Here is a 23,531-nt window from a genome sequence, read left to right on the forward strand (position 1 = left end):
TCAGATCATTATATTCCTGCTCTCTCAGTGGTGCCAGTAAGATATTAGAAGTCTTTCTGAGCAAATTTCAAACAGTTGCTTTGCCTCTAAATGCTAACACCTCAGTAGGATGTGTGTGTGTGGATGTGAATGTGTGTGTTTTAATCTTACCAATAAATGTATTTTAGTATGATTGCTGATCAGAATTAAAGGTCGACTATTAAAGATTAATGAATCCCAAATGTCATTTGTCTGCATTATCAGTACAAGAGACCAAGTGCTCAGTACTGGGGAAGGTGGTGCTGTGAAGAGTCTTCAGCAGTGTTAGCATCAGAATATAGAGCTGCTTCAGTGTCCTACTATGCTGTGTCAATGAAAGACATTTTCTATCTGAAACCTAATCATTTTTGGTATTTTTGTTGCCTTTCATAGATTTTGAAGTAGAACTAATGTAAGTTCCTCTCAGTAAGTGCAGGATGTAGATAGAGGCATGTGTTATTATTTTGTGTGAAATTCCTCTGCCATATAGGAACAGGAAATCTTCACAACCTAAATGTGAGCCTGTTAGTATTTACAAAAATAAAATATTCTCAAATATTTTGCTTATACTGTTTAAATATCTTTTCTTGATTCTTCACAGTTCATGGGGTTTTTTAATATTGCTTAGCATTTATATAACATTCTTTGAGTGATCAGAGGGTTTTGCTTTCATTCTCCTGTTATAACCCTGTAACAGCCCTGTTAGTTATGTCAGTACTACTATTCCCTTATTGTAGATGAGGTACTCAGCCTTAAAGAATATGACTTTCTTGTAACCGGGAACATGTACGTAAACTGCATTTTCGATCTGTTGTCATGTTTCAGGTGCTGGTGTTGCATCTAAACTATAATCAAAGAGAATAATTAAGAAGTAAATTATTTTTAAGTTTGCATGAGTTATATTAAAAAATTGTATTAAAAATTGTATTTCTTTGTATTTCAAACTAATTATTTCTTTTTTCCCAAAGCCTCTTGTAACCATTTTATGTATTCTGTTTTGTAACAAGTGGATAGATTTTACAGTTTTGTGCTGTGCGGCCTGTCAATCAGTTCAGTCTGACAGCTGTCAATCACTGACACGCAAACTATTATGGGATTCCCTAGTGAGGAAAGAATTGGTATCTCTGTGTGGTGACTTTAGCCTCCCGCAGTTCCGGTACTTTACATTTTTTCAGTTTTTTTCCTTGTGAAGTGATGAGAGTTGTGCCCAGAATGTGTAAACTGCAAAAAAAAAAAAAAACCCCAAAAAAACCCTAGGGGGGGAATCCTCCTAATTACACGAAGTATTTTCAGCCATATTTGCTTTTGCTGTGTTTCTATGTGAAAATCTAAAAGTTTAAAAAGTGGTTACCAAGTTAAGCAAAGCTTTCTCAGCTGGTTTTCCAGAAAAGAAGTTTGAATTAAGAATTATGTCTTATTCCCACAAACCTTTAAAGTAAGGGCTTGAAACTTGGCACTGTTATGTTGGTATTTTCCATCTCTATGGTGCATTCATTTCACAAAATTACAGAAGTTAAGATCTTTTAGGACTAGAAATATAATCACACTTTGGAGCTGAAGAGAAAGATGTAAGGTTGCACCATTAATACTAGTCTTCTGTCACACAGCCACACACTTAGGGGAAGGCAGGAAGGTGTTTTCAGATGGCATTTTCAGACATTACCCAGTGTCTGTTGTGAGCCATTGGTAGTTGAGTGATGGTCAGGCCAGGGCGATAAGGTCTCCACACAATTTTCAGTACTTCAATTTTTGTTTTCCCCCGAGTGTTGTGGAGTGAGTATTTTTGCTCTTTTCTAAAGACTGTAGTTATAAGGAACTACTTAAGTCATTTAAAGTTCACAGTTTTTTTAAACTGTCTTTGTTCTTTGCTTTGAAAGGTCATGCTTGCCATTCATTGCTTATTGCTGCTAGAAATTCTAAACATTCATTATTAGAATAGTAATACAATATTAGTTAGCTGCCTAGATTTTCTTCATTTCCTGAACAGGACAGTGGAAGGGTTGTCTTTAGCTAAATCTTTTGGCAGCAACACTGGGTAGTGAGTTCATGCTGGCTTTCAAGCTAGAATGAGAATGACAACTGCTAGTTTCTATAGAGACAGGATGACATGCTGTGTGGATATCAGGTACCATTGTTAGTAGATCTGCTTCATGGCTGTAGTGTTCCAAATGAACTTCAGCAGTATCTTGAGTGGAAGACTGATTAATAAGCTTAGTAAACAGTCTGAAATTAAAGTAGAAAAGCATTTAATCCATTTGGTGTGTCTTTTACCCTTACTTTAAAGGTTGTTGTGGAAACACCTGAGATCATGGCTTCTCCTGTTTAAACATAATTTCAAATGTATGGCTTAGAAAGCTTCATATTTTGATACTACTTGCATGTTATGTTAAATATAACTTTGAAATAACATATTCTTTAAAAATAAGTTCAAGGCTGCTATGCATATTCCTAAACACTAGTGTGGTAAATCGTGCCACCATTATTGATTAACAGAATTGCTGTATGTAACAGTGAGAGGCTGTTACCTAATTTTTATTGCCTTCAGATTATCAAAGTTAAAGTCACTCTTGCCTATCTGAATACTTTGTCAAGAGCCAAAAACATGATTGAGGGAAATTACAGATTATTAGCATACTGTACCTAACTACTATCATGGATCATGGTATTGCAGCTAAGGCAGCACATCTCTGTCAAGCAGCTCACTTAAGTCACTAGAAATTGCTTTCCAATATTGTATTACATATCAGAGTTTCCAGTGACACTACTCTGCCTGATTTTGTAGGGTGTGTTTTAACAAGCTTGCAAGTGAATAATAATTACTGAAGTTAAATTAGCTGTAACCAGTGCTCGTCTCTTCTTGAAGAGTTTGAAGGCTAAAAGCATAGCTCTGTGGGCAAAGCCTTGGCCATTTATCAAGATGTTGACTAGGCTTAGTGAGAGACTTGTTTCCATAAGTCAAAGGCCTAGCGTGTGCATGATCACAGTGTTGTGTGGTAAGCCGTTCATGTGAAGCAATTCTACATGCGATTGCAGAAATTTTAGCCTCACCATCACAGCCTTTTAAAAAATGCTTTTGCAGTTGTGTGGCTGAAAACACATGAGGAATTGATTTTCGCAAATAGCTTTATACTTCAGCTTCCAGCATATGCATAGTAGAAAAAATATTTGCAGGTGCTGAGGGAAAGAAGCCTGTATTTTGCACATATTCATATGGGAGGAGAGGGAAAAGGGTTGTATAAAACATTTCAGTGTAGAATTCATACGTTTTCTGCCTTTTGAAAAAAAAATGCAAAACATTATTTCTTATACCTTATTTTAGTTTTAAGTTCAGTTGGGTAAACACATTTGTACAGCTTCTCAATATTAAATTAAATGTGGCATTCTTGCTGATGTCCGGTAGTAGCCGCTACCCATGGTGCTCTTGGAATGTTCATAAATGTTGATAATATATATACCTTAATTCAGAAGTTCTGTAAATTGGTGTTTCAAGTCCACTCTAAGGGGACAATTCACCAAGCCCCGCTCCTTTGAAAGAGTGGTTTGTATAATAAGTGGAATCCATGAATTCAGTTTACACATGTCTGATAGAGCTGTGGGCCAGTTTGTACACTGATTCACACAGGCTTTCAGTACAAGCAGTGGAAGAATGTGAGCAATGCTGTCTCTCCCCCCCCCACCCCAAATACACAGATGCAGTTCTTCAAAAGAGGGAGGCTTGCACAAATCTTGCATGTATACAAAGAGCCCATTCTGACAAACGGGTGGGTGGACTGGCCCTGTGAGTGCAGTCCAGGTGTTCTGTATGGCATTTGTGAGACCCATTTCAAGTGTGAACTAGATGTATCACTTTTTAACTAGATTTTAAAAGTACAGAATAGAATAGTACAGTTGTTCAAAGAAACCCTACCTGTTGAGAAATTCTCGTATGGATGTGTAAAAATCCTCTTTGGATGAAGGCCTAAAACTGTGATGCTCACTTAGTTAAGACTGCACAGTGATTTAAAGAACTAGTCAGTGTGCATTTTAAATAACTTTTGCATAATATGTTCTATCATAATATTTTCATAAAAGTTTCATCCAAAATTACATGGGATAGAGATTCTAAAATCTAGTAGTTTTCTGGAAAAACTTAATTTTGAGTATAGCAAAAACTGTTTTTACCATCACGGTAAGTCTGCTTCTGCGTTTTAAAATAAATTTTAAAGCAATTGGTCTCTCTTCATTTGTTCCCTTTTCCCCCCTTTGTCTTCTCTTTAAAATATAGATCAAGATGGACTTCTTTGAACTGTTGTCTAATCACCACTTGGACAGTCAGTCTCGCTGGAGCAAAGTGAAGGACAAAGTGGAGACTGACCCACGCTACAAAGCTGTGGATAGCTCTTCACAAAGGGAGGATCTTTTTAAGCAGTATATTGAAAAAATAGCCAAAGTATGTGTATTGCAATTGTATGTGTATTGTAATTGCTTTGGGTTTTTGCATATTTCACCGTTGGAACAAGTAACACCAGACTTAGAAGAACTTCCTAGAAAAGGAATGTTTATTATGTTTCTTTATTAATTATGTGGTTTTTTTACTTTCATATTGTATATATTCCCAAGTTGGCATCCTTGTTGTGTTGGTATTTTATTAAGAGAGAGGTATGGGCTGCTTTGGGTTCTGAAAGCAAAGGGAATATCTGTGCAGTAAACCTCACTTACACTCCGAGAATGGAAGCAATGAATAGTTCTGCCAATGTTAAAACAAGTTAAAACGTTAATCATAGCAGTCCAGCAGATAAAAATCTTCATCCTTCAAATGTCTTAGAACAGATAAATTTAGGGACAAGAAAAGGTAGCAAATTACCCAGCCCAGAGGGAGTTCTAAGGGCTAGGTGTTTCTGCTAAAAAAAAACAAACCCTCATTTCTAATGACATGGTATTTAGAATGGGCTCATTAGGTGATCTAAGCATACAGGACAGCTCACAGGCCAGATCCCATACTGTTTGGGCCTTCGAAGAAAAAGGCACTTTTGAATGGCTTCTAGAAAACAATGGACAGTCAGAAAAGTTATTCTAATATGGACATGTAAATAGTCTTCAAGGGTAGCTCTATACTGAGTTCACTGTAACAGTCCAAATGTAAACGTTAAGGCTTATGGGGCACTAGATAAATCTGTGCAAGTAGGGTTTTTACATCCAATCTAGTTTGGAGTAGCTCATCTCTTAAGTAAATATCTCAGTCCATTTAAACAGGAAAGGCTAGGTCTTGATAATGTGTATATGGAAGAAAACAGCTGTTGCTTAAAGAAGACTGGAGGGTCATGAGGGAAATGTGTGTGCCAAGGATACTTGGAAGGGAAGGATGCTGCAACTGTCATAGGTCTCCATACCAAGACAAGGAGGTGCTTTTTCTTAAATAACAGCAGGGTCATTATCAAAACCTGGTGGAACAGAGCAGCAGTGGTGCTTCTGTGTATGTCAGAATAGAGAGCATAGAGTTCAGAAAGGGAGAACGCTGAAGAGCAATACACTTTCCCACAGAATTACTGTTTAGCACTACCAGTTGTGAAAAGTAAGTTAATACTGTGAATATACTGTTGCCCACCTAATCAAAAGTCTATGGGTGATCTTGAGATGGAGAAAAAATTAGGGAGAAAACCAGAGGAGCAGGTGGTGTTATAATGGGTGATTTCAACTGCCTCATGAACTAGATGACTGTTTTGTCAGGGTGTGATGGACAAAATTTCCAAATACTATTAATAACTATGCATCGGAACAGTCAGTGATTTAACTAACTAAGGGAGATGTAACCCTGAATTTGTCTGCAGGTGCTTAAGGCTTGCTACAAAATGTAGGCATTATTAAACAAGTTGGGAATAGTATCCATAGTGATAGTTAATCATATATTAAATGGATGGAAAGTAACCCCAAAAGCCAAGCATGGACACACTAATTTGAAAAGAATCGTTCAGAAAAAAAGAATGGGTTAGTCAAAGGAAGTTTAATCCATGTGAGAAGCACAACACAGACCCAGGCAAATCTACATTGATAATGTCTGAGGAGTTCAATCAAATTGTGCTGACAAGGGATGAAGTTTTAAGAGTTAAGTGAGAAATAAACGAAGAAGTTACCAGGTTCCAAGACCTTCAGGAAGAATCAGCATGACTTCTACAAAAGGAGATCATGGCCCTCCAATGTTTTTCAGTTATCTGAGAACATTAACAACCATGTGGCCAAGGATGATCCCTTAGACATTTGGTTGAATCCTGTAACCTGTCAGGAGAAGGCACTGATTTCCCCTCACCCAGGCAGTCATTTCAGTTTCTGGGAAAGTTCATTCTCCTAGGTCATGGGATCAACAGGAAGTCATATAGGTTGAGAGAGGCTATGAGGTGGAGGGAGGCAAAAAAAAAAAATCTCTTCTTGCCTCTTGCATGAGTGTCGTTCTGCTTGTAGAAGACAGTGATTTCATGTCCCCTCTTCCACTGCAGTCTCCTGATCCATGTAGCCGTTCCTCAGTGTTGGTTCTGTGACCCTGGGAGTAAACTTTCCTGGAGTTAGAAATGGCTGCTGGGTTTGGGGAGAAGGGAAAGCTAGGAGGATCAGGGATCTTTGCACAGAATCAAACCCAAAGAATTTTCACCGAAATTTCAATCTGCTTTATCTCAGACTACTGCTGTCCGCCTTTATGTGCTAGTTTTCAAACAGCTGCAAAAGCTGGGGGAAGCTTGGAAGATCTTGTGCTGAATGCAACCAACTATATACTTAGAGTTCCAAAATGTTAGTGACAGGGTTCCTTACCAAATGTTTCTGAAGCCCAGGCTTGTAGCCTGTAGGGGCACTGCCCCCTGACTTCCAGGCAGGGCTCCCTGACTTCCAGGAGGCTTTCTGGGGGGTAGCCTGCTTTCCCTCTCTCTCTTTTGCCATGGCTGAGCTGCTGAAGCACCATCAGTGGCAGCCATAGCTTTGAGAGCTGAGCAGGACACAGTGCACTGCAGCAGCAAAAGCAGCAGACAGAGAGGCAGAGTAGCAGGAAGTGGAGGAAGCTTTGTGGAATGGGCTGGGGAGGGGGGGACAGATGGAGCTGCTGGTTGCAAAGTGGGGGAGAGGGAGGTGGAAGGAGACTCTACTTGCGTATATCTTCTTTGAGGATCTTTTTTTATTAGAAGCAGATGAATTTCTAGAACATTGCAGAGTTTACTAATCCTAAAGGCTGCATAAACTACAAGATTTCATGTTTTCTGTTCAGTGATGGAAAAGATTAATGCAGTTCCTAAGCCCAGAGTGCAAAGAGCATCCCAGGACTAGAATATATCCATTGTGATTTCTTTTTTAAAAAATCGTTAAGCAGCATTCCTTCCCAAAGACATATTTCCAACTGCTTTTGAAAGTCAGGTTGCCATATGACATGAAAAGCTGCTGTTTGAGAAACTCAAACCCAAAGCAAGCTTGAGCATGCAGAACAAGTCATAAGAGCATAAAAGAAGCTACGTTGGATCAGGCCAGTGGCCTATACAGTCCAACACTCAGTGTAACGCAGTAGCCAAAACCCAGGTGCCATCAGGAGGTCCACCTGGGGTGCCAGACTTCAGAAACCCACTGTTGCCCCCCCTGCACCAAGAATACTCATCACTGCTCCAGACATAGTGTTCCATCAATACCTTATGGCTAATAGCCACTGATGGACCTCTCCTCTATACGTTTGTCTAATCCCCTCTTAAAGCAATCTGTAGCTGCCACCACTTCCTGTGGCAGTGAATTCCACATGTCATTCTCCTAGGCCATGGGATCAACAGGGAGTCATATAGGTTGAGAGAGGCTATGAGGTGGAGGGAGGCAAAGAAAAAAAAATCACTTCTCCTTGCCTCTTGCAAGTACTTTCTCCTATCTGTTCTAAACCTACTGCTCATTCATTTCAATTGCGTACCCACCAGTTCTTGTATTGTGAGAAAAGAAAAATACTTCTTTATCTACGTTCTCTATTCTATGAATGATTTTGTAAACCCCTTATCATGCCAGCCCTCTCCATGCTAAAGAGACCTAGCCTCTTTACCTTTCTTCATAGGGAAAATGTTCCATCCCCTTAATCATTTCAGTTGCCTTTTTCTGCAGTTTTCTGCTATATCTTTTTTTTTGAGGTGCAGTGACCAAAACTGTACACAGTATTCCAAATTAAGTCACATCATCAGTTTATACAGGGGCATTATAATACTGGTTGGTTTGTTTTCAGTCCCCTTCCTAATCCCTAGCATAGCATTTGTCTTTTTTATTGCCATTGCACACTGGGTTGACGTTTTCAGTGAGTTACCTACCACAACTCCAAGATCTCTCTCTTGGTCAGTCTCTGTCAGTTCAGACCCCATCAACATGTATTTGTAGTTAGGAGTTTTGGCTCAAATGTGCATTACTTCCCTTTTGCCCACATTGAACTTCATTTGCTACATTGACACCCATTCACCAAGCCTCAACAGATCCCTCTGGAGCACCTCACAGTCCTCCCTGGTTCTCACCACCCTGAACAACTTAGTGTTATCCACAAACTTAGCCACTTAACTGCTTACTCCCAGCTCCAAATTATTAATGAACAAGTTAAAAAGCATCAGACCCAGTACCACCCTCTGCCGTGAAAACCGCCCATTTATACTCTGTTTCCTGTTAATTTGGGGTTTTTGTATATTTTGGTGTTTCTACACTTGGAAGTCATGTCGACCTAGGGTGACTGACCCTTACTTGGGGGCCTGGAGAGTATTCAGATGTTAGACTGACTAGCTTGTAATTTTCTAGATCTCCTCTGAAACCTTTTTTTAAAGATGGATGCTTACCTTAGCTACCTTCGAGTCCTCAGGAATGGAGAGACATTTTAATGTTAGATTGCATATTTTTGTGAGGAGATCAACAAGTTCACATTTGAATTCTTTCAGAACGCTTGGATGTATGCCATTTGGGTTTGGTGATTTGTAAGTTTTAAATTTGTTCACTAGTCAGAAAACCTCCTCTCTTATTACCTCATTCTGTCTTAAGTCTTTCAACACCCCTCTCAAAATCAGTGGTTCTGGAACGCATAAGCATCTTCCATTTTCCACAGTGAAGACAGAGGCAAGAAATATCCATTCAGCTTTTCTGCCGTTTCCCTATAGTTTAATAATCCTTTTACCCTTTGGTCATCCTAGGGCCCGATTGCTTCTCTGTCTCATGAACAGTCATGGAGTCATATGGTTCTTCAGATGCTGGCTGTGGTTTGTACTCCACTCTTAAAATAAGCAAAGCTCAGGTGTTATAGGTTTCTAGGTATTTCTTCTCCTGTCTGCAAAGGATCATTTTAGTTGGTGAGAGTTAATTTTTATAGCTCCTGTGCCTGCCGTGTACAAAGGCAATGCCAAAAGTTCTTAAATTCTTTTGTTGGTAACAGTAGTCTTTCAAACAGGGTTTCATTTTAAACATGTAGCATTAATTGCTTAATCAGATTTAAGTTGTTAACGTGTAGTTTCAGATAAAGCAGAATACAATGTGTGATTCTGCATCTGTTTCAGAATGTGGACTCTGAAAAAGAAAAGGAATTAGAAAGACAGGCTCGCATTGAAGCAAGCTTGCGTGAACGTGAGAGAGAAGTTCAGAAAGCTCGTTCTGAGCAGACAAAGGAAATTGACAGAGAACGAGAGCAGCACAAACGGGAAGAGGCCATCCAGAATTTCAAAGCTCTTCTGTCTGACATGGTGAGGATTCTTTGATTTAAGATTAACAAGGCCAAGCATGCTTTTCATGTTTAAGGAAGATATAAAGTTATTACTTATTGCTTGTGATTTGTGACATTTTGGAGAGCTGGAAGGTAAGATCTAATTGTGAATGATAACAAGCTTGGAGCAACTAGACTATAATCCCCCCCCCCCCCAATAGTTTTCTTGCATATCTGTTTTATCAAGGAATCTGTACCTATAAGCACCAAAAACAGAGAGAGGTTGTATTTTTATTGTTGATTAGAGCTAACATTGAGTAACAGTAGAGATACTGTAGTTGTCCATATCTAGAGGAGTTTTTATGGAATGAAATAAATGTTCTGAATGAATAAATACATTCAGTAGAAAAGACTACCTGCTCCAATGTGAGCCCACCCAACAGCTGATGACATCTTTTGAGGCCTTTTGGTATGTGACTTTATTTTTCAGAGGGTGGTTAGCAGAGAGAGAGAGTCTTTTCTTTAGTGTCTCCTCATCTTTGGCATGTCTTAGCCATTTTCCTGGCATCTTATTTTCATGTGTCCAGTAAAATCTAATAATTTATCCAGCATCTGACTAACTGTGTTGGTTTGGTGGGTCTGATTCTATTTCAACTCTTCCACTCTTTTCTTTTGGATAATAATTTATTTGTTGCTTGCTGCTCCCAGAGATTTGGCTGAGGGAATGACATAGAAATCTTACATATAAACAGTGCACACCTGTGTAACATAGATGACTTCATAATTCTGATTGTGATAATTTTTGCACAATTGCATAATTTTTGTAAAAATAGGGCAATAAATGGAAGATTAGAAGAGAAGGATGAGGAAACCAAAAACCTCTGGGTAGGATCTAGAGATCCCTGGATGCAAAGACTGCAGATTTTTTGTATATTCCTCTCCTCCTATTGTCGTTTGCCAACCCTAGGAAAATTGATTTTGTGATGCAGGACTTGTACAGACTAATAGCCACTCTTCCATTACCACACCTCTGCTAACATAAAAAGCAGGAAGAGCAGTTTCGTGTCTCTTCCCTTCCACACAGCAGCTTCACAGCTCCGGAAATGAACTTTCTTGGTGTTAGATGGGACTGCTGAGATGAGGAAGAATGCAGAAAAAATTTGCAAGCGCCAGTGCTTTCCACTGATTGCTGAACCCCTTTGTCTTAAGAATACAGGCAATTCCCATTAATCTATTTTATTTCTGTCCTGTCAGTACACACTTTCTGTATGCTTTAAGCTGGTTTAGCATACTTGGAAGCTTGTTGTTGTTGTTGCTTTAAAAAAATGGAATTGTGGGAAATTTGCTAAGTTCGTATTCAGATCTCAAGTTCCACAGAAATACTGAATCTGAAGAGCATCCCCAATGCTGACGACTTTTCATGGATTATTGTATGATGTATGCTGAATCGTTGTATAGTATGGCTGTATAGCATATATATGAATACCTATCTAGTATATGTAGGGTAGTATAGTAGAGTGACTAATCCAGAATCAGATTCTTAAACCCAGCAAGAGTTCTCTATACTTCAGGTACCACCACAGCACTAAATATGGAGATTGGGATAATAATCCACCACACTCTATTTTTGTTGTTTGTTAGGATTACTGAGACATATGAAGCATTTTGCAGCATTCAAACTGCTGTATACACTTAAGTACTGTTGATTTTTGTAACAAGAGAATAGTGATAAACAGATTTAAAATGTGTTACCCTCTAGCTACCCTCCTTCCTTCTTCTCCTTACCTTCCTACTTCTTTGTTCTCTTCTCTGTTGCTCCTACTGCTGCCACCCCTCCCCCCCCTTTGCCCTCCTTCTCCCTTCTCTGGTAGCAGCAGCAGCAGCCATCTTCCCTTCCCGTCATTTCTGCATCTTACTCTCTCCCCAGCTGTCCTGCTGCCACTTCTTTCCTTAATGCTGCTTTCGCCACACTCATGGTGCAATGGTTTACTGGGGTTATAAGATCTCATTTTTCGACTGTTTTAGGGATGTTAAATGCTGCTGCCGCTGCCTCCTTTTTTTAACTTTTTGTATTTTTCTGCAGACCAATGACTTTCCCCTGATTTGTCAAAAAAAAAACAACAACCCACCTCTTTTCAATAAGAAGATAAGCCACAGCAGTCTAGTAGAACAAGCAATCAGATAAAAAAGGAAGCAGAAAAGGATAGAATATGATGCAAAGGGATGGGGGAGTGGTGAAGAAGCAAAGGGGAAGACTGTTGCCCTTCTTACATTCTCATAAAAATCTAGTGAGTTTCTAAAAAAATATAATCGACTGCAATCCTATAAGGCTCCCGCTGATGTCAGAGTAATGTTTTCATGAATCTCCCTGTTTTTGAAAACATTCAGAAGTAAGAGTTTCAACAGTTAGCCAAACATTTGAAGTGACTTAAGACCTTTTTTTGTATTAGGTGCGATCATCAGATGTGTCATGGTCCGACACTAGAAGGACGCTGCGTAAAGATCATCGATGGGAATCTGGCTCCCTTCTGGAAAGAGAAGAGAAGGAAAAACTATTTAATGAACATATTGAGGCACTTACAAAAAAGAAGAAAGAGCATTTTCGCCAACTGCTGGATGAAACTTCGTCAGTAAGGAGGATGTCTTTCCCTAGGCTTTAAATATGCGGCTGGTTTTCAATTACATGTATTTGTTCTTCAAGACTTCTTTGGATCTAGGAGCAACACTCATTTTTCACCTATCCTGAGACATCACCAGACCCCTTTCCCCGTATGACCATACGCTGGATGGTGAAAGTTGTTTCTGGAAATACTGGCGTGCCTGAGTTGTTTATTTTCAGACCTCCCTACAACCAAGGGAAGCCAGGATTGTGGGAATGGAGGTGGGATGGGGTAGGACCACTGAGCTGCGCAACTGGGACATGATACTTTATGTTTTCTTTTTTAAGCATAATAGTTTGGGTCCTGTATCTTCGGTCAGCATGCACATCTCTCCAGGTGCTGTGGAGTTAGGCTTTCACTGCACAGCTTGGTTTCTCTGGTGCCTAGGCGCTTCCATTTGCACAATTCCTGTGTTGATTTCAGTGAGCCTAGCACAAGGGGAAGTAAGCTGCACAGCAGAGGACTATTTCCACTATGCCCCGATGTAAGATCCAGGCCACTACTAATAAGCTTTACGAATAAAAAGCTGCAGACAAAATTCTATACAAAAATTTAGCTGGCTTTTTGATTATGGTAGCGGCCAAAATATTTTAATTGATCTGTGAGATAATAGGTGTTTGTTTGACATATATCTAAAAACCTGGAGCACAGCTCAACTGTAAGTTACCGAGTGCCATTGAGATCGTGGGTCTGGAAACAAGTCCCATTTATTTTCAGTAGTAAATATGTGCTTCCGTTCCATTTTCCTTTTTGCGGAGAGGGCGGGATATAAATTGGAAGTAATAAATAAATAAATAAAATATATTAGGTGTCAGTTCTAACAGCTAAAAGACAAGCCAGTAAAGAAGAATGAAATAATCAGTTTCTGTCAACTTGACTTTATCCATACAGGATCACAGTTAACTGCTTACTTATCCGCAGTGGCGTGTACTGGTTTACATTCTGCTGAATTAAATACTTCATATTTTTAAAACGATAAATAATTGCTTTAAAATGCCTTAGTTTCTCAACTTAAGTAATTTGAAAAGAATTGCACAGTGAAGCAACATGTAGGCAATAATGCAAACAAATGGAATAATGAATAATTGTTGCCCTGATATGTGAGCTTAGGTAGCACTGAGAGTATCTCCTCCATTTCTCTAAGTTAATGTACAAAAAGCATGATGGGGTTGCATGTGTTGTGCCCTAACCCAACTGTAATGTGTGGAACCAGAAAGTATTGGCTGGATGTGTTCAGCAGCAGTAGGTCATCTGCTTTTGCATGTCAATTCCTGGATTGAGACTTCTGTACATCTGTAGAGGAAATTTTGCCTTGCTGAAACAGCCTCTCATGTTGGCTGTGGTTACTTGTCTCTTGGCTGTAGTAGATTGTCCCTTGTTTCTTGGGGCCCATCTCTTGAACTTGCTCTGTCAGGAACTGGACATTTGTCAGGATAGCACTGTTCCCTTGTTTCTTACCCACAGTTGCAATGTTTCTGTTTGTCTGTTTTAAAAGATTACCTTAACATCAACATGGAAGGAAGTAAAGAAAATTATTAAAGAAGATCCCAGATGCATTAAATTCTCTTCCAGTGACAGGGTAAGAATTCCCATGATGGCAATTTTAGGTTTTTCATTTGTTTTTAAAACCAGGCATATTATCCTCTTCGCTTTGATCTTTATAAGGTTATGGAAGTATGTGTTTCACATCTAATAATCTATCTCATTCAGTTGTATTGATGATTACTTCCCATTTTATTTCATACAGAAAAAACAAAGGGAGTTTGAAGAATATATAAGAGACAAATATATTACAGCCAAAGCAGATTTCCGGACACTTTTGAAAGAGACCAAATTTATAACATACAGGTATGCATCTAGATGCAGTACACCCTTTTGAATTCTATTTTCTGCTCTTTTATATTAATGTCCTATGTACATTTACTTGTGTGAGAGAGTCTCTTAATTCATCGGGAGCTGCTTTCTTCGCTAGGACTTGCTTCCAAGTAAACATAGACTGGCAGCCTTTGAGACCGAAGCTTTCAGTTTCCATACAGAACAAATACAGTACAGGCAGTGGTAGCACAAGTTTTTTCCTCCCTTCACACTTGCTCATTCCTGCCATTGTGGCTTACCCTAACCTGAAGCTGTATATCTGCAGTAATATCTGTGTACTTCTTCATCAGGCCAATTTGATTAGTGTTGAGAGAATGTTATCAATTTATTTACAAAATTTGTGCCATGCCTTTCCACCCTCATCAGGGCAAATAAGGCAGCTAATAGTCTAAAAATATATATATTAAAAACACCTCTCAAAAACATTAGAACAGTTAAAACATAGGGCAGGAAGGAGGGATCGCTGAAGGGATGCCAAGAGAAACAGTGCCAAGCAGAAGATGGAAACAAAAGGGGATGGCAAGTCTCCCTGGGTTTTTGGTTTTTTGGTGCCATGATCATACAGGCCGTCTCCTGGGTTGTCACCTGCCTGATATCAGAAGGTAAGGGGCATCCAAAGCAGGGCCTTGGAAGATGACCATAAATAGGTTTGTAAGGCAGTCCAGGTAATATAGGGCTTTAAAGGTCAACACTAGCACTTTGAATTGTGCCTGGAAACAGATTGGGAGCCAGTGTAGATGGACTGGAGCAATATGGTCTCTATCACTCACTCCGGGCAGCAACTTGCCTTTAGCATTCTGCATCAACTGAAGTTTCCAAATATTTTTCAAGGGTAGCCCCACATACCATGCCCTGCAGTAATCTAATCTAGATGAAACCAGGGCATGCACTACAGTGACCAGATCTTTTCTGGTAAAAGCTACTCTTGGCCGCAGCTGCCTCCTTATTATCTAGCAGTAGGCCTGGATCCAAGAGCACCCTCAACTACAGATTGGTTACTTCAGTGGGAATGTAGCCCAATCCAGAATGAGTGATCCCTTAAATGCTGGGACAGACTTTCCATTTGTCAATAGCGTATCTGTCTTGTCAGGATTAATCTTCCATTTATTAGTCCTGGTGGGTAGAACTGCTATAGGATGGTGTGGTGGTGGTGGGTGAAATTCTACAGATTGCCTACTTGTATCTTTGAAATGTATCTAGTGTCTAACTGTTTGCATGATGGTAACCCCTACACTTAATTTCAGATCCAAAAAGTTGATTCAAGAATCTGACCAGCATCTGAAGGATATCGAAAAGATATTACAGAATGACAAACGTTACTTGGTACTTGACTGTGTGCCGGAAGAGAGACGCAAACTTATTGTGTCTTATGTAGATGACTTAGATCGCAGAGGTCCCCCTCCGCCACCCACAGCTTCAGAGCCTACAAGACGAACAACAAAATAGTTATAATGTACACTTTAGCAAGAGTATCTGTTAAGTCAAGAAGCTTGCATGAGCCATCTGTCAGGTTTAATATATACATTACCATGAACTTAACTGCAGAACCATCCAAGGAGAAGAGGAAAAGCAGCGTTTGTGAACATAAAGCAGTCTCTTGTACAGAGAGAAGATTTGCATTATTGGTGCTTTTTTCTCTTTGTCGCATGACTGACAAATATTCTAACCATGCAGCTATTTCCAGTGATTTTTTTTAGGTCCTAGAACAATGCGATATCTGTGTACAAGACGTGAATGTTGGTAGCATTTGGAGTTATTCTTCTCAGCAGTGTTATGTGTGAAAGCCTTGAGACGATTGATATTTGTGGTCTGGAGTTAAAAAAAACTACAAGAGTACTACAAATGTCCTATTGGGAGATCCAAGGTCAGGCACTCTGATGATTAAACCGTTAACAGCTGAAGGCCCCCAGTAAGATTATGTCCCTCCGCAAACCTGAAAATACAGGGCCTAATTTTTTACTCATGTGGCCTTTCCTATATAAATCAGAAATAACTGCATTAACGTCAGATCCAGCATGAGAGGAGAATGAACCTCGCAGAGACCAAATTGAATAAACACCTTTTGATCTTGTTCACAGGCCTGCTTTGATCCCCCATCCCCCCCCTTATAGGCACAATCAAGTTGCTTTGCCCAGTAGTCTGGTAATGTTTTTGCTGTAAATTGGAAATATACGCACACAAAAAGCCCAGTGTGTTTCTTCCTAAGATAGCACGGTTGTACAAAAAAACTTTTATTTCCCATAAAGTGATCTCTACCACCTTGGAATTAGACTATGGATTTCCCTTCTGGATATTTCTTGTAAACTATATTCCCCTGTTTTGAATGTTAAACTTGTGTTTCTAAAGTTTAATTTTGAAATGTTGGTATTGTTCAGTTTATGTATTTGAACGCCAATAAACCAACCCTTTTATATATGGATTGTATATGCTTAGTGATGGTTTGTTACATTCTAATTGAATGTTTATATTGTTTATATTTATTTGAATATCTGGCAGTATGCAGTCATTCATATTGTTCTAGAATAGTTTGAGGTAAATTGGTGACAGGTCTGAAGTACTGTAGATATTAGAGCATTATAGCTGAGCCAAAATGTAATATAAGTTTAATTATACAACAGGACCACAGTGTCAATCAAGTTCTGCCTTACAGCTAGGGGTGCGCACAAAACCCCCAATATTTTTTGGGTTTGGGTATATTGAACCTGGAAAATATTGATATTTCCTGATATTCCTAAATCCCCAGAGGCTATAATGGAGAATCATTTGGGGGGTATCTGTGGCTTTGTGTGAGGGGCACAACTACAGTTTGCAGCACAGCTGCTGGTACCTCTCCTCAACTCCATTCCCCAAGTTTCAAAAAGATTGGACCAAGAGGTCCAATGCTTTGGGTCCCAGAAGATGCCTCCATCCTCCAATGTTTCCAGTGGAGGGGGAGACGTTCAAAGGGACCACCTGAGAGTACACTCTGAAGGCATTTAAATGGACCAAGAGATCTTTAAATGCCCTGTAACTGTGGCTATCCAGCAGCCCCCCCCCCCCCAATTGTCAGATAGCTGAATCATCAGCCCTCTCAGTGGTCAGCTGAAAAAATACCCAGTAAGTACTGATAAGATATTTTTCCGGGGGGACGGTGGGTTGTTGGTTCAGTTTATACTGAGTACACTCCCCTAGTTACAGTTCCTTCTTTATTAGTTGTATCCTAAAATGTTTGTGTATTTCCATATGTGTGATTAATCTCTTTATTTGCTGGGCTGGATTGTTGGCTGCTAATGGAGGGTGTAAGTTGAATTTGAAGGGGAGGAGGAGGCTTAGCTTTTTCCAAATGATAATGCTACCTCTCCTAGATAGCACATAAAACTTGGTCAGAGGTCTTCACCATGAATAGTTGTTTTAGTCTTTACAGTAGATTTGTGTCTCCTTTTTTCTCCTTTCATCTTAACAAGAGAGCAACATGGAGGACAAATCTGGCCAAACAGAATGATATGCTAGTTCCTGTGGGGAGGTATTCTATATTTCTTGAGAAGTTTCAGGTTGCAAATAAAAACATTTTTAAAGTCTAAGCACAACAACCGCACTTCAGCCTTAGATGCTTATTTTTAAGTGTATGATAAGCATACATATATATATATCAGCTAAAATAAATGAATCCAATTGGGATTTTCTTTAAAAATTCAGGACCATTTTCACTATTTAGTATCCATGTAATATGTTTACAAACATTTTGTCCTTTTAAAATCTATTTATAGATAACTCTTTTGAACTGTGTTGCTCAAAGGATGTTTGCATGTTTCCCATGAATCACCACAGGGGTCAGAGATTCTTGCCATTGGTCATCAGCATTTTAATTTGAAACACTCATTAGGTTCACGGCTTGAATCTTACCTTTCCTAAAGGCTTAATTTTACCAACTTTGTTTCTAAAAGGGAAAAGTGAGTTAACAATTGTTACTCTGGTTGTATCAAACAGAGCACTTGCCCTCATAATATATAGCTGAATGGACTTCTTTCTCCAGTGCTAGAGTCCTCCGTTAATGAAAGGAAATGGTTGAAACTAAACCATAGAGTATCACAAATAATAAACCAATACATTTACAATGAAATCAGAAGCCAAGGTGAAAGGCTCAGTGTTTTGCACAAGCAAATGTGTGCATTTACTGAAACCTAAGCCTTTATAAAGTTTTTAAACTAGCATGTTTTACTACAAATATGCAATCCAAAAGTTCCACCTGGAATTTTTGTGCTCATAAATAAAGCATGCCATCAGAGAGCCACATCACAGGATCTCTTGGAATGATAACAAGGTACTGGAGCATACATTCACAGTTTTAGTCCCCTGCATTCTTTAGCCATATTTGTATGCAATCTCCATATCAATAAATCTTAATTCTCAAGGTGGCCCCTTCCGTGGAAACTTAAATCTGGAGATTGGGGATATGGCCAGACAAGACTGTTCTTTCTACAAACCTGAGAAAAGCCCTAGGTTTGCAAACAAATCTGAAATCTTTTTTTAGTAAACTGGGTAATTAAAACCCTTATTTTGACAGAAGCAGCATCTGTAGTTTTAAAAAAAACGCAAGTGCCCTTAGTAGCTGTTGCTAGGCAACTACTGTAGTATTGCCAATGTTCAAGTCTTGGTTTGTGTCAATAAAAGGGAGGGGGCAGGGCCTATTCTGGCCTGTTAAGGGAGGACTCACCATGGCCAGCAGCAAATACTAAGTGACTTGCTACCATACAACATGTATGACTTTCCCAGGCCTAGCTGCTTGCTACTGTTCAACAGCAGCAACCTCACAATTTGTGTCATGTAGTGGTTAGAGTTTCAGATTAGGATCTGTAAGACCCAGGACCATATGCCCACTTTGCCATGGAAGTTCACCAGGTAACTGGGCAACTTTCAGCCTAACCTCCACTGGAGGATATTGGGGCTGCTAAGAAGAGGGAAAGAGGAAATAGTGTGGGGAACAGGATATGAGGGGAAGTGAGATGCCCCTGCAAGACCCTGAAGGTTACCCACAATGCAGCTGGGCCCAGCCTGCCCAGCATGACACAATGAGTACTATGCAACTAGGCCTGGCCCAGCAAGTGGCACAGTGCAACTCTGCTAGATAGGAGATAAAGAGGTTGGCTAGTGGGAAAAGAGAGGCTATTAGACAGGTAAAGAGGAAATAGTGGGGGAGGGGAAATTAGGTGCCCTACAAGTATTTGTGGTGGTTTCTTGCATCTGTCTACTATCTATACACACACACTTTTGGACCACATAGTGCAGCTGCTTAGATTGATAAAATGTTGCCAACCAACTGTGTTATCTGATGAGGCATAATGTATTGGGAGCATCTCCAAGAAGAGCTCTTAAAGAGGCTTCCGTCAGTTAAGTTCTATCAATAACAGAAGCATAATGGAGCAAATAATGATATGGTCCAAACAGGAATTGATTGCTGTATGTATTTGGAGTCTTTGCAGTATGAATAGTTGCACCCTGAATCAGTTTACTAAATTTACATAAGTGAATAAGGCTAAAAGTTCTGCTCCTTTCAAAAAGCTGGTGTGCTGGAGTCAATTTTACCGTATATAAATAGCTGTTTTAGTAACTGTTGGACAATGTATGTTGTTTGACACTGGAAAAGGAACATTTTGTTCTTTTTCCAGAATTGTAATGTAGAAACAAAACCAGAAAATTTATAGATGCTGGGCTATACTTGATGTATAGACTTCATGTATGCCTAATGGGCAGCTTTGAAGATCTATCTTGGATCCAAAGGAGTCCCTGATTTTTGCCAGTTTCCCTCTTCCCCGGGTCACTTTGCTTCCTGGCATTTCTGAAGTATCCCCAACGCTTAGTGGCTTGCAGGGGAGGGCTTAGTTTGCAGTGAGAAAAACTTGGCAAGAAAGCCTTGTGCAAGCAGAACTTCTACCCGCACTTTGTTGGAGCCAAACATATTCACAATCTTCACATTAAAATACAACACTATCTTAAATCAAGGTATCCTACTGTCTAAATGATGTCGTTTTTACAAAACTCTTCACAGTTGTGTATTTAAGCAAAATCCTTGTGTGAGTACAATATAAATGACTGTTGTTATGCTACTGAATGGCATCAATCTAATCTTACTGCGACTATTCTGTAATTGTCCAAATGAGTATAATGCATTTAAAACGAGGACAGAAAAAATACCTACTTGCATAGCTTGGAGCTCTATGCCTAAAATATGAACGTGACTTCTATCATTTATGTACAACAGTAAGACAGCACAGCAAGAACATTTACCAGGAAAATGTGTCCCCTTGAGTACATTTAATAAATACTGTTGTCATAATAACAAGAAAATGTACTCTTTCATTAATAAAAACCAAATTACATTTTGCTCTGCACCTTTTTGCATTGAACAAAGTCTGATCAGAACAAGTAACTTTTCACTTGAAGCAAACACATACGAAACCTGTTGCTTGAACCATAAATAAGCTCAAAGCCCTTTTGCTTTGTAATTAGATTGTGCAGTTTTCTCTCTCGGCTCTCTTACTGAAGCAGAACTGTTTTGTTAATTTAGCCAATTTAGTTTTTTTTTCTTTCTGAAATTCCTAGTTTAAACCACCCTCCTGAAAGTACTGAACATGAATTTTAAGTACGCTACGTTACAGAACCTTGGAGCAAAATGGTTCAATTACTAATTCTGCTGTCTCTGTACAGTAACATGAATTTTGAAGTCCCAAACCCTACTGAACACATGCAAGGATAAAACTAATATAGTCCATGTAACAATGTTTTACATACCTCAAGATACCAGTTCAGCATTAGCCCAAATAAGCAACAAAATTATAACAACTTTTTGTTTTGTCTTTTCAACTAACTGCTTCAGTTTTTTTGTTCACTACCTTCTGTCTCTTGTTCTTCATGTTCCCAAGGAATAGGGTCATTGTCTTGAGCATCGGGGACTGCTTCTCTGTCGTGCCAAAATTGTTCAACATCTGGTAAAACAGGCATCTCTTTCTTGATTTCCATGCTGTCTGAGGTATGAGGTACAGATGGGGGTTCTGTCTCTTGATTAGAAGCCACAGATTCTGGTGACGGAGCAGAATTGGGGAGATCCTCCAAATTATCAGCTGCTTTTTCCTCTTGACATTCTGGGGTAGGCAGAGGCTTTTTCAGCGTAAGCCTTTTCCACAAGCCTTTGAAACCCTCTCTGAATTCTTCTGACATAAGTACAAAGATTAGAGGGTTGGCCGAAGAGATGGCAAACATCAGGACTTGGGTAGTGGCCATGAATCCTTGTGGGGGAGCAGGCCCATCCTTATTAAGGTGCCAAAGCCACAGCCAAGATATCCAGTCAGGCAGCCACATCATTGCAGAGGTGATAGTAACACTCAGAAGCATCATAGTGAGGCACCTGGATCGGATCTGATTCCTTAGGTTTTGAGTCTTGGTCCCCCTTCGCTGGCATCTGCCATAAGCTCTCCAGAAAAAAAAGAAAGCAAAGGTGAGGGGAGCACAAAATACCAGCAGGGGATAGAGCTTGACAAAGATTGACATAAACACATGAGCATAGGATGGAATCTTCATAATGCATAAAGCAGAGCCTGCCTCCGGCTCTAAGAAGTTGCTGAAGAACCACAAGGGCAGTGGAGTTCCCAAGGCCACCACCCAAATAGCCAACAGGACAGCACAGATGGTGTGCCACTTAATGTTTACCTGTTTAGCTGGGTTATTGGCATACATGAAGCATGTCTTGGCTACTACTGCAATGGTCAAGCTCTTAGATGTCATACAAACATGTTGGAACCAGTCGGAGGTTTTGCAAAGGAACCAACCCAGGTACCAGGCTCCTTTTGAGTAAGCAGCTGCCCTGAAGGGCACAACAAAAAGGACAAGGAGCAAATCTGCCAAACTGAGATTAAGGATCAAGGAGTGGATCATGGATGGTTTGCCTTTCTTTGTGTTGTACAGCAGGATCCCAATTACGCACGCATTCCCTGCAAAGCCCGCTAGGCAGATCACTCCTAAAAAGGCTGGAATCACCACTTTCCACTCCTTCGAATCTTGGGGTTCGTAGCCTCCGGCGTAGTGGACTGGTTGAGCCATGGAGCTGTTCATGATGCTGAAGGTAGGTTTTCTTCACTACGCCTTTTATGCTTGATGCGGTCAATGGGACTTAATCGGTTTTTATCTGTGCTGTCCCTTCTAATTCCTCTGTGGTTGAGACGAATCTGTCATTCCGTAGGCAATACAAAACCTCTTCAAAAAGCTTCACTACGGTACATGTGCCTTCTGCCTGACTCTCGCTGCTATATACTTGCTACTGCTTTGATTGACAGTCCCCTAGTGAGAGCATGTAGCCTGCTGCTTATTAGCAAGTCTAATAACCAGGGTAGCAGCCCCATGAAGTAATTAAAACTATTCTTTCATAAATGATGTAAAACTCAGAACTACCGTGACGGGATCCTAGGGTGGTTGTTTGTTTGTTTGTTTGTTTTAAAAAAAATACAGTAATTTGGAAGTCAGCTGTGGACATTTACTAGGAGATTGAATCATTCTCTAATTTTAGTCTCAATTTGAACAAAGCACTCTGTAGCCATGTCAGAAATACGTTGCAATGGCAACTCTCAGGTCTTACAGGTGCAAGCTGTATTTCTGCCTTGCAGAAAATTGCTCTTTCAACCAGCAAATGGAATGACAGAATTGTTTCTTTGTTCGAACTACCTGATCAAGGCATTATATCAACATTTGACTCCAAGGACTACCGTACTTAAATCTATCTTGCTCAGTTTTCAATTTTATTTTGTTGTTGCTGGTTGTCAAATATTTGAGCATGGGGAACACGAGAGGGGCAACTGACGGGTGCTTAGATTTTTGGGGGGGATCAATTAACAAGATATCATCGTGCGTTGCCATTTTGCTTTAAATAAAAATCTTTGCAAGAGTTAGAGCAGGCTGACTGTCTTCTTTAGGAAGGGGTGTTAATGACTGGGCAGCCCCAAACGTTAACCATAGTGTGATGTGTAATTGTACCATTGTTATGCCAGTGATTTGCAATAATATTCTTTTGAATTTATATATTTAGTGTTTAAAGAATTGCATAAACATATATGCAATCATTGAAGCAGTACACTAAGGTAGACCAGTATTATCTCCATTTCACAAAAGAGGGAAGGAAGTATGAGAATGATTGGCCTCAGTGCACTGAATGTATTCAGGACTGAAATCAGATTTGAACTGGGGATTTCTTGGTCCACAGCTCATATGTTTTGGTCCGCTGGTCCACACAGTTGTGTGGTGCAACTAAGCCACCTAGAAGCCAACTATGTGCACTTTGGATTCTTGGAGATGTTTGAGCC

General features: G+C 39.7%; 2 protein-coding genes across 6 annotated transcripts in view; one reads left to right on the forward strand and one right to left on the reverse strand.

The window, feature by feature from the left end:
• Positions 1-16,629, forward strand: part of TCERG1 (transcription elongation regulator 1) — a 67,033-nt gene extending 50,404 nt beyond the window's left edge. For all 5 annotated transcript variants that reach the window (XM_060240550.1, XM_060240551.1, XM_060240552.1 and 2 more), the window contains 6 exons: positions 4,283-4,447; positions 9,528-9,710; positions 12,121-12,300; positions 13,826-13,909; positions 14,078-14,178; positions 15,450-16,629. In XM_060240550.1, the coding sequence (XP_060096533.1) occupies positions 4,283-4,447; positions 9,528-9,710; positions 12,121-12,300; positions 13,826-13,909; positions 14,078-14,178; positions 15,450-15,651 (915 nt within the window). In that variant the 3' untranslated portion in view covers positions 15,652-16,629. The remainder of the gene's footprint in view (positions 1-4,282; positions 4,448-9,527; positions 9,711-12,120; positions 12,301-13,825; positions 13,910-14,077; positions 14,179-15,449) is intronic.
• Positions 16,630-20,864: 4,235 nt separating this feature from the next.
• GPR151 (G protein-coupled receptor 151) lies at positions 20,865-22,292 on the reverse strand. The gene has a single exon (XM_060238336.1). It carries the CDS (start codon positions 22,288-22,290, stop codon positions 21,055-21,057), a length of 1,236 nt encoding a protein of 411 aa, XP_060094319.1. The 5' UTR covers positions 22,291-22,292; the 3' UTR covers positions 20,865-21,054.
• Positions 22,293-23,531: the final 1,239 nt, after the last annotated feature.

This window comes from Heteronotia binoei, chromosome 5 (genome assembly GCF_032191835.1).
Source record: "Heteronotia binoei isolate CCM8104 ecotype False Entrance Well chromosome 5, APGP_CSIRO_Hbin_v1, whole genome shotgun sequence".
Lineage (NCBI taxonomy): Eukaryota > Metazoa > Chordata > Lepidosauria > Squamata > Gekkonidae > Heteronotia > Heteronotia binoei.

Coding starts and splice junctions, on each gene's coding strand:
- GPR151 (XM_060238336.1), bottom strand. CDS start 22,290: ATGAACAGCTCCATGGCTCAACCAGTCCACTACGCCGGAGGCTACGAA.